The sequence below is a fragment of the Carica papaya genome, chromosome 4, assembly GCF_054855325.1.
Source record: "Carica papaya isolate Zhongbai chromosome 4, ASM5485532v1, whole genome shotgun sequence".
Lineage (NCBI taxonomy): Eukaryota > Viridiplantae > Streptophyta > Magnoliopsida > Brassicales > Caricaceae > Carica > Carica papaya.
Genome location: NC_142312.1, coordinates 8,567,786 through 8,579,424, shown reverse-complemented (window position 1 = coordinate 8,579,424; position 11,639 = coordinate 8,567,786). Strand labels below are relative to the sequence as shown.

The 11,639-nt window shown below is 35.2% G+C and overlaps 1 protein-coding gene across 1 annotated transcript; it reads left to right on the top strand.

Moving 5' to 3' along the window:
* The first annotated feature begins 2,614 nt into the window (after positions 1-2,614).
* Positions 2,615-6,069, top strand: LOC110812811 (RHOMBOID-like protein 2). Its single transcript, XM_022039667.2, has 5 exons — positions 2,615-3,061; positions 4,273-4,436; positions 4,757-4,920; positions 5,098-5,348; positions 5,767-6,069. The coding sequence occupies exons 1-5, from the start codon at positions 2,742-2,744 to the stop codon at positions 5,876-5,878; spliced, it is 1,011 nt and encodes a 336-aa protein (XP_021895359.1). The 5' UTR covers positions 2,615-2,741; the 3' UTR covers positions 5,879-6,069.
* The last annotated feature ends 5,570 nt before the right edge of the window (positions 6,070-11,639 follow it).

Sequence of the window (11,639 nt, the reverse complement as noted above, 5' to 3'; positions counted from 1 at the left end):
CAAAGTACATTGATTTTTTTTTTTTTGGCAAAGAAAGAATTTGTTATTTACTGTGATAATACAAAGAACCACGTATCCAGCAGCAAGCTCATACAAATAAATATTTGTTCTTGAGTATTTATGTTCGTTAAACACTTGTTGTATATGTAAGAGTTAGTTTGTTTTATTGAAATATTAACTTTTGCAATTAGCAATAAGTTGCTAATGCTAAAGCTTAAGCATAAATTGTTAAGCAATTCAAGGGGAGAAAACAAATGCTTCTTGATAAATAGATACAAAAACTAAATATACAATTATAAGTACAAGATCATTAAGTTAGAATTAAATATATATCTTGAAACATCAACTCAAAAGATTTACAATTATGGAAAAAAAAATATGGTGGGTATCTAATATTAGCTTGGGTACATGACTAGATAAGATTAAGTTAAACTAAATTATATAATATAGAATTTGAAAACAGACCAAGCATTGGTTTCTTTACATGTACAAATTAACATGGCCAAACTAAAAGACTAGGATTTGCCCTTTCTTTTCCTCCTTTTTTTCTTTTCAGTTCCAGAAACAAGAAATGATGATAATATATCCATCTAAACTAGGAGATAGACTTCTAACCAAAATCACAACAAAGAAATTCGTAAAATCTCCAATTGATTTTGCTCGAAATCAAAGAGAGTGTTGGGGTTTTTGTTTGAAACAAATTTCCTTAGAAACAAGAGAGAGAGGGAAAGAGTGAGGCCCGAAAAAAAGCTGAAACTTACACAGAAAGGGAAACAAGCTCTACCCTTTAGTTCTCACTTGCAATTGGAAGTGCGGGAGAGACAACTTCGATATGGAAATATTATTTCTCCTAGTTCACATCCATTAGTGGAAGAGCTCCTCTGCAGATTGTCGATCCCAAAGGAATGTCCATATCCCAGAGCTCTTGATATTAGAACAGGATTAAGGAGGAGGAAAGATTCTAAAAAGTATCTGTATCATATCCAAATATTAATATCTTCTAACAAGAACAAGTGAGGCCATTTTTTTAGCTACCTAAAGGAAAAATAACCCAAAAAGAAAAAAAATTGTAATACCAAAAGATTAAGGGCATACAAGCTCTTTCTTATCTAGGCTTCTATTATGTTTTTCAAGGTGCTTTGAAACTGATTTACTACAAAGTATCCCTGACTTAAATCCAACCAATTTGTCTAACTAGAAAAAGAAGAGATGCCTTAATTGTCCTATGTTAAGCCGATGTAGGCTTCGAAAACAAGACCTATCAGCACCTAAATTGATAAAAGAACAAATGATGAAGAATGATCAAAACAAGCAAGTCATTATATCTACAATTATTAAAGAGAGCAAAGATTGATAATGATTTGCAGTAATCATCATTTTCATTAGCTAACAAGCATGAGAAAGTCTCATAACTAAAGAGATCACTGTATAGGTCATTTAGAAGAAAACCAATCCTCAAACCAAGTTATCTTAAGCCTAAAAAAAGGCTCATATACACATCCATACACACACACACAAAAACAAACCTCATCCACTTTAACTGAATACTGCCAACCTAACACACATGACCCCGTCAGTTCTCTATTTTGACAAGAAATTGTGCAACAATTACATACAAAAATTAGGTCCATAAATAAAAACTTCAATAATCAGAATGTATCTAACATAACACAAAATTACTAAGATGAATGATAACAGTAACCAATTCATAGTAATCTCCGTCCAAATGAAAATTATGAAGAAAGGGAAAAAAAGTTTCCAGGAACAAAAAGGAAAAGGCATAGGGTTGAAAGCAAGACTGAAAAAAAAAATTCATTAGCTAACAAAGTTTCTAGGAAAAAAAAAAGGAAAAGGCATAGGGTTGGAAGCAAGACTGAAAAACTTCTATCATTGTCTAGTTATTTTTATTTAGGTCAAAAATCTTCCCCTAATCTCTCTCAACTTGGAATTAAAAAAACTCTTATTGAAGCAGCAAAAAAGCAAACTAGGAACTTAAACCAATGCTACTATCAAATTTGCTTGAAGCTTGAAAAAATTAATATTAAAAATGCCAAATAGCTTCATAGCAAAAATAAATAAACTGAGTTATCAATGTTCAATCACAGATAACTGAGACATCCATTTTATTGATCATACATCTTACTATGTGGAAAAGAGGAAAAAAAAAATAAAAATAAAGAGAAAAAGGTTACATTACCGTTCCTAATAGAAGCCAAACCCACTTCTCCCTCAACTCGTCTATAATTTTCCCCTCCTCTTGGTTTCCAGAAACCTCTACAAAAAGCTCTCTCAATTCCCCACAATCAGCAAAATATGGAAGTATAAGTAGAGGAGAAGATGAGAAGCAACCGACGGTAAAGAAAAGAATGGCAGGTTTAAGTTTAAGAAAAACAAAATTTAAGTAAGAATAATACAAGAATTAATAAATAATTGTGAGGTCAAAATAGAAAAAAAAAAATTTAACCGTTAAAAACTACCGAATCAGTAATTTGAAAAGTTTAAAAAAAATAAAAAAATAAGCTATCAATAAAAACAATAACCAACCATATCATCAATTAGTCATCCAAACAAGATAAATAAGTAAATTAACATACAGCACGTTAATAATTTTATTACCCAAGGACACTCTTGGACGCCACTTCTCGATCTACCTCTCTCATTTCTCTTTAACGGAACCAGACGAACAAACTAATCTGAAAATCATTTATAAGTAAGCAACTCTCTCTTACGCCATCGGCATAATGGTTTCATTTCCAGAGAAGCAGAAAAGGAGAATTCTTGCCACGAATAAGGTAGGAATGATGGCAAATGGAGATCTGGAGAGAGGAGGAGGGACTACGAAGAGCAGGGAGAGCAGCAACTTCTATGTCGAAACCTCTGAGAGTCAATGGACTTCATGGCTAGTGCCTATGTTTGTGGTGGCGAATATTGCTGTATTCGTAGCTGTCATGTATGTGAACGACTGTCCCAAGAAGAACAGTGATTGCGTGGCGAGATTTCTTGGCAGGTTTTCTTTTCAGCCGATGAGGGAGAATCCTCTTCTTGGCCCCTCCTCTGCTACGTGAGTTTTCTGATTTATCCTGTTGTTTAATTTCTATTTTTGTTAGCCTGTATTGTTTCTTGCGAGTTTGGTTTCGCATCCTGTTTGAGTTTAGCCTCCTGGGTGTTTCAAAATTTGTGTTTTTCTTAAATTGATTTTAACTATATGTAAATTCTGGTTTGTTTATTCTTCTTGTTAATTACTATGAATTTTCTGTTTCTGGTTATTGATTTTAAGTTTTGTTTACAATCATAAGTGTGAGATGAACTTGATCTCTGGCCTGGGATCAATGAAGTTCTGATGGTTATTTCTTTTCTTTTCTTTTATCAGACTGCTGTTTGAGCTTGTTTTGTGTTTTAACTAAAGAATTTGGGGAAAACAAATTTTATTGTATGGGAAATAAGTATAGGCGTGTGTATTGCGAATCAAGTACAACTTGTATTGGGTTATCCCATTTTTTTAGCAGTATTGGTTTAGCCTATTTCTAAATTCAGTTTACCAGATTTACTTGATATGTTCTTTTTTTCCTTTTTTTCCTGTGTTCGATTGGGACAACCAGGAGGACTTTTGGTGTGTCAGTTTTTGAAGCATTATGATAGTTATGGGGATGGAACAGCTCAAAACAGGATAGGTGTCTTGACTCCATTTGAACTTTAGTTATCTTGTTTGCTTTTGGTGTATTGTAAATCCAATCAGCACTCGAGTTAGTCTTGAGCCAATTTGGCTGAGAAGGTTCTGAACTTTATAAAATATTATTAGATTATTTGCAAATTATAACAGAGTTTTGGACATCGCCTGTAGCTGTACAGCATTAAATAACTAACTAACGTGAAGGTATCAAATATTTTCACCTTGATTAATTGAACCATAAAAAAAGACAAAGTTGTCTTTGGTTATCACATTTAGTAACCATTATATATGCACCCAAGATTTATTTTAGTTTCGTCTATAACCAAGTAAACAAGGTTGTTTTCTGATGGAGTGGCTCCCATCTTAAAAGCATGTAACCTTAAGTTTAAGTTATCTAGAACATGGAGGGAGATACTTTGTTCTCTCTCTCTCTCTGTCTCTGTCTCTGTCTCTCTCTCTCTCTCTCTAAAAAGGAAGTGATAAGAGAAAAAATTTCTCAATGAAAAAGAAAGTTGAAGAAAATCAGACATTTCTATTTGTCAGGTATGAGATTGATGAAACTGCAATCTATTTTAATAATCTTTCTATTTCTCCTATTTTAGATTGGAAAAAATGGGGGCTCTGGAGTGGAGAAAGGTGGTGCATGGCAATCAAGGATGGAGACTCATCACTTGTATGTGGTTGCATGCTGGCGTTATCCATCTGCTTGCAAATATGCTGAGCTTGGTATTTATTGGGATTCGCCTAGAGCAGCAATTTGGTTTTGGTATGTGGTTCACTTTTGTTGGCACTCATTTTTATGCCTGTACTATGTGTTTAATTAAGAGCTATTTATTGGAGACATTGGTAACAAAAGGACATTCTATATATGTGATATATATATATATATATATATATATATATATCAGTATGTATTTGTAGGCACAAAAGGAGATAAGAAAATGGAAGTATCATTTACTTATAGATATGATAAATCTATGGTTTCTTGTCTCATTGGGGATATCATGATGAATGCATTTGTTGTTATTTTCCTCTCCCCATACATTCTGACTTTTCCTTTGCCCCCAACGGAAATATAATATGCAGTTCGAGTAGGCATCATCTACCTATTGTCAGGATTTGGTGGGAGCATACTCTCATCTCTTTTTATTCAAAGAAATATCTCCGTCGGTGCGTCTGGAGCCTTGTTTGGGCTTCTTGGAGCAATGTTATCGGAGCTTCTTACTAATTGGAGTATCTATTCTAACAAGGTATGCTGCTATCTGTAGGTAACAATTTTGCATTGTTTGCATTTAGAGGTGACCGATTGCTGTCTGCTCCTAATCCATTTCTCTACTAATAATGATCGAGAATTTCATTCAGGACTGTAACCTGTGGTTAATAATTGTCAAGTTTTGTTATGACTCTTCCTCTTGCTCTTGTTGTAGGCTGCAGCCCTTATCACACTTGTCTTTGTCATTGCTGTTAACCTAGCAGTAGGGATTCTTCCTCATGTTGACAACTTTGCACACATTGGAGGTTTCGTGACTGGTTTTCTACTTGGCTTTGTTTTGCTACTCCGTCCCCAGTTTGGGTGGGCAGAAAGTCATCATCTTCCTGCTGGTGCCCGTGTCAAGTCTAAGCACAAGGCTTACCAATACGTGTTATGGGTGATTGCCGCAATTGCTCTCATTGCTGGGTAAGTGAAAATACTTGACCGCTTAGAATATTGTTGCTTCCTGTTATATTTAAAAGTTCTGTAGAGTATTGGAGACACTATAATTTATGAGCCTATTTGCATGTAGTAATCAGGTGCAATTACCAAAATCAACTTCACAACACATACGAAACATACCGAGTCTATGACTTGTAACAACTGTTATGCATGTATTAATATTTGATGTTGGCTTCTCCCCTTTCGAACGTTACTTTTAACTCAGTTGATTGACTTAGCGGGTGGAATAACTATCTCATGGAAAATAGCTGCCTTACTCCTCATGGGATTAGGTTGTAAAAAATAGAATATATGCTGCGAGAAGTGTGTATATTTTGTCTAGATAAACATATAGATGAGGATCAATTGAGATTAACTAGTTTTTATTAATGCACAATTACAGGTTTGCTGTGGGATTGGTAATGTTGTTTAGAGGAGAGAATGGACACAAACACTGTAGTTGGTGCCACTATCTGAGCTGTGTGCCTACTAGTAGTTGGAAATGTGAGAACTGATGAGACTCTCAACTTTTCTTTTTTTCTTTTTCTTTTCTTACTTCAGAAGGTTCTATTTGTTGCTTTATTTCTTTTATGCTTTCTTTCTGTGTACATGCTGAGTTTCTGATGTACATGTACAAAAGGAATCATGGATTATATGTTACACTGGATTGTATACTCTACACGGAATGTTTCTCTTTTCTGTATAAGTAATGATGTGAAGATAGTATTTTTTTTTTTAAAAAAAAAAAAACGGCTTCTCCCCTTGTAACTTTCTCTTCCCGCGGTGTTAATCATAATTTTTTTCATTTTAGAATACAGTTATTAAAACTATATAGTTCAAATATAGATTTTTTTTTTTTATAAGTTCCTAATGTTTATCACTTATTATAATTTAATTTTTAATTTTTTTTCTTAATAATTTAGGTTTTGATATTTTCCGTTTGTTTTTAAGGGGTAATTCTCATTTTTTTTTTAAAAAAAGTTAAAATAATTATATTATAATGCTTTAAAAAATAAATTTTTTAAAATAATTTGTATTAATTAATTAAATTAATGATTTATAAATTTAAATATATTTTAAGTTATTTTTTAAAGTATTTAAATATGATTTACTCATTTTAATTTTTCTAATAGAAAATTAAAAGGAATAGTGTTTAAGATAAATAAAAAATATCAAGTATTAAATTATAATAAAAAAATATTAAAAAAGAAATTGTAATAAGCACTAACAGTTAGATATTAATATAGTAATATATCATTTTAAATTGGACAAACAATTGTAGATGAGGTCAGAATAGATTAATTATTAATCATCATTATTAGTTTCTTTTCTTAGAAAGTTTGTTCATTGAATGGAAGTATTATAAAGCTACATGCATAACAAAACAATAAGTTTGGAATATGGTATTTTATATGTAATTTAATTTCTTATTGCTACCTATCAATTGGTAATCCATAAATATTGATTACAACAAATTTTATGTGTATTGGTGTAACACCTGAACCCAAAAATTAGATCCGGAATAATTTAATATTAACAAAATAATAAATTAAAACAATTTAATTTTTAATTTTTTTGTTAATTTTTGAAGAAATATAGATTTTAGATGAAATTGAAAATCAATTTTGAAAAACTTGGTGAAATTGTGAATAAATGAATATGTATTTGAAAGAAAAATTAAAAAATAGGAGGTCAAATCGCAAAAATGAGAAATGCAGGCAAAGTGGGATGACTACATCACCAGCAACGACGAGTTAGAACGCACCGCATGACGGACACACTGGAACAGGTTCTACGCGAATGATCCACGTGCCTAGGCAATCCAACAACCCACATTCGTTCCCACTCGCACAAATGGTGAGATCTCAATCCCGTCCAAATTCAAACGGACGGCTCTAATCAGTTGTGTGAAGATCCAATGGTGGGGCGATGAACCGGCAACATTCACTTCGGAGGATCGCAATGGACGGTTCAGATTTGCACACAGATTTGCCTAAACGGTCTCGAATCGGACAGCTCCCCTTACTCCACGTCGACACAAATGAACAGTCAGGATCAGGGGAAGAGAGGTTTACCACTCTTTAGTTGGCTCCCAAACCCTAGCCGACACCTCTGACCGGAGAAGAAGAGTAAGGGTGGTTGGAGAAAAGCTCAGTTGCCAGAGGAACACTATTGTCGCTACACTGAAGCCACCGCTGACATAAAAAAGGTAAAAATTTGAAATAAGCTTTACAGAACTCAAGAAACGGTTAACTACCGTGCCTGTTTTAGCTCTACCGAGTGGGACATGTTGATACACAGTATATAATGATGCTTCCTACCTAAGGTTGGTCTGTGTTCTGATGCATCACAGAAAGGTATGGGTCTAGGCAGTTGAAAAGTCATGAAAAGAATTACCCCACTCACGACTTAAAACTTGCCGCTATTATCCACGCCTTGAAAACCTAGCGCCACTACTTGTATGGGGAGACTTTTGAGATTTACACAAACCATAAGAGCTTGAAGCATATATTCATCTATAAGGACCTCAACATGCATTAGAGGCATTGGATAGAGCTCTACAAGGATTACAATTGTAAGATCTTGTATCACCCAAACAAAGGCAATGCGGTAGCCGACATGCTCAGTAGGAAAAGTACAGATATGTTGACTCACATAATGGTTTATGAATGCAAGGTAATAGAGGTTGCGCAACAGATACAACTTCAGGATTTAAAAAGGGCCAGATTTAGAGAATAAAGGAAGTCCAACTGACTAATTCCACTCTAGTAGCTCTCAGAAAGGATACAAAATAGTACATAAATTCATAATTTTGAGTCTTTGTCGATGGGTTGCTCAGGTTCCAAGACAGAGAGTGTATTCCAAATGATAGTGAACTAAATATAGATATCATGACGAAGTTCACAATTCAAAGTTCACCATGCGTCCCGAAAGTACTAAGATGTACCAAAGCATGCGACCCCGATTCTAGTAGAGCAGGATGAAAAAAAAAAATTTGTTGATTTCGTCTCCAAATGCCTTGTATCTCAGCAGGTTAAGGCAAAACATCAACGCCCGGACGGACTACTTCAACCATTACCAATACTAGAGTGAAAATGGGAACATATTACTAAAGATTTTGTAATAGGGTTGCCTAAGGCACGCTCGGGGCATGATACAATTTGGGTAATCGTTGTCCGACTCACCAAGTTCTCTCACTTCCTAATCATTAGGATGACCGACCTCTTAGACAAGCGAGCAATGATCTATATCCAGGAGATAGTCAGACTATATGGAGCTCCAGTGATAGTGGTATCAGACAGGGACTCTAGGTTCACATCTCAATTTTGGTCAAGTTTTCAGCAAACATTGAGAATGAAACTATCCCTTAGCATAACATTCCACCCTCAAACAGATGGACAATTAGAACGAACCATTCGCACACTAGAGGATATGCTTAGGTTTGTGTTCTAGACTTCGAAGGACATTGGGACGATCACTTACCTTTGATAGAGTTTACCTAAAATAAAAGTTATCAAACAAGTTTTGGCATGGCTCCGTATCAGATGTTGTATGACCGACCTTATAGATCACTGATCGGTTAGGAAAAGGTGGGTGATAGTAAATTGTTTCGCCTAGATCTTGTAGATGAGACCACAGCAAAGATAGTCAAAATTAGGAAGAACCTCCATATAGCTCAGAATAGGTAGAAGAGTTATACAGACACCCAAAAGAGAGATTTATAATTTTAGAAAGGCGATCGAGTGTTTCTTAAGGTCACCCCCTTTAAAGGTATCAACAGGCTTAGAAAGAGAGGAAAGTTAAACCTCTGGTTCATCGGACAGTTTGAAACCTTGGACAAGGTTGGTACATCCGCCTACAGATTAATACTACCTATAGAGCTATTCAGGGTGCATAATGTATTTCATGTATCTATACTACGTAAGTACAACCCAAATCCTTTTCATATCTTGTATCATGAGCCACTTTTACTATAAGAGGATCTATCTTATGAGAAAGTACCAGTAAATATTTTAGACCGAAAGAGCAGAGTGTTTCATAATAGAGAAATTTCTTTCGTCAAGGTCTTATGGTAGAATCACTCGAAGGACTAGGTCACTTGGGAGCTAGAATCAAACTTTGGGGCCCAGTACCCCCAACTGTTTGACTAGTGTGAGAGCGATAAATTTAAGGGACCAAATTTTTTCTTAAAGGGGAGAGAGTTGTAACACTCAAGTTCAAAATTTTGGCACGAGATAATTTAATATTAACGAAATAATAAATTAAAACAATTTAGTTTTAAATTTTTTTGTTAATTTTTGAAGAAATATGGATTTTGGATGAAATTAAAAATCAATTTTAAAAAACGGGGTGAAACTGTGAATAAAATGGGGTATATTTGAAAGAAAATTAAAAAATAAGGGATCAAATCGTAAAAAAGAGAAATATGGGCCACGTGGGACGACCACATCACCATCAACAGCGAGTCAGAATGAGCCACGTCGCGGACAGGCTGGCATAGGTTCTACGTGGGAGCCACGCGGGTGACCCGCGTGCCTGGGCGATCCAACGACCCACATCCATTCTTTCTCGCACGAATGGTGAGATCCCAATCCTGCCTAAATTTAAACGGACAACTTTGATTAGCTGTATGAAGATCCAACAGTGGGGCAATAAATGGGCAAGATTCACTCCAGATGATCGCGATGGACGATCTAGATTTGCACACGGATCTGCCTATACGGGTCTCCAATCGGACGGCTCTCCTTACTCTATGTCGACACAAATGGACGGTCAAGATCAGGGGAAGAGAGATATTTAAACCTCTCGTCGGTCGGCTCCCAAACGCTTGCCGACACCTCTGACTGGAGAAGAAGAAGAAGAAGGGTCGTCGGAGAAAAGCTCAGTCACCGGAGGGACACCATTGCCGCCACACTGGAGCCACCATCGATGCCGAAAAGGTAAAACTTTTTTCCTTTCCACCGAAAATTGGATTTTAAACCTCCCCACACCCATACTGAAGCCAAAAGGCCAACAAATGAGCCAGAAAATTTAAGTAGAGCTCGGCTGAGCTGTTGCAGTTGTAACCCAAATACCCTCTCTGATGATCCCTTTCCTGTTTCCCGTTTCCCTCAATTTTTTGACCTTCATGTTCCTCATTTCTTTTTGGTACAGGTTAGCTGAAGAGAAACCTTGACCAAGAAATAGGAACGACAGAGCCACTGCACCAGGAAATCCCTCCGCCAGTAGGGTGTCAGTTTTCCCCTTTTTCGATTGACAGAGGCCCCCTAACTTTTTTTTTTTTGGCAGGTTTTCATGCAAAATCGGTCAAAAATAGCCAAATCGAGAGGAAGCGCCACTGTGGGCGCCAGAGCTGGAGCACGACGGCACTGTCATGCCAGAAACCTAAACCGGCTGGAAAAATTAAAAAATGCTTATTCTTTTGGGGTATTTTTGAATATGTAATGTGTGTTTTTGATTTTCACGGAAAAAATTTAGGAAATCCGAGAACTGTTAGGAAGCGAAGTGAAAAAGACAGTGTTTCGAACACTGATTCAGGGTAAGAATCCCTCACTCTTTTTTCTCGTTATGGTAAATTAAAGTATAATAACTGATAATGGTGTATTTTTCAAAAATTAAAAAACCCTAAAAGTAATTATAGGTCACCAGTGGAGCTTGAACCGGTCAATGTATAATTAGCCTAATTGTGTTATTTATGTTCTCCTATAATGTCTAAATTGCTATTGTTTATCTATTTTGATTACTTTCTCATTCATTGATTACTTAGCTGATTATTCTCATTTATCAACTGATTTGAAACAAATGCCCTAATCACGTTTTTCTTGATTTGTATTTCTAATGCCAACTGTAAAGGCCAAAACCTTAAAGGAAATAAATTTGTATTTTTAAATGCGAAAGCAAACAATAAAGTTAGGTTTTATATTCCTTACACAGTAAATTGAGATGTCCAATAGAGATATGAGAATATCCATTCTATATTGGTTCATAAAAAATTAAACGATAATAAAATAAAGCAAATAAATAGATATCCTAAGGGTTAACCTCTACTAGCACTTGAAAAGAGTCCGAAAGGTGAACTACTCACAACTCTCTTGCTGATCGGGATCTGGATTTTGATCTTCTTGATCTGAAATGGTTAATAAAAGGGTGAGGTACACTAACCCAGTAAGAATATCACACTAATCACTGATAAAGAAAACCAAATATTGGTATAAATCAGAAAATAACTCATGAAGCCCTTACTTTAAGTAAATACATATAACCTTAAAACTCTCT

What these genes read in the sequence shown, in the direction of transcription:
- LOC110812811 (XM_022039667.2), top strand. Translation starts at nt 2,742, where the DNA reads ATGGTTTCATTTCCAGAGAAGCAGAAAAGGAGAATTCTTGCCACGAAT. An exon ending in GGAGTATCTATTCTAACAAG is followed by an intron (nt 4,921 to 5,097) that starts GTATGCTGCTAT and finishes CTCTTGTTGTAG; the next exon opens with GCTGCAGCCCTTATCACACT. An exon ending in GCAATTGCTCTCATTGCTGG is followed by an intron (nt 5,349 to 5,766) that starts GTAAGTGAAAAT and finishes GCACAATTACAG; the next exon opens with GTTTGCTGTGGGATTGGTAA.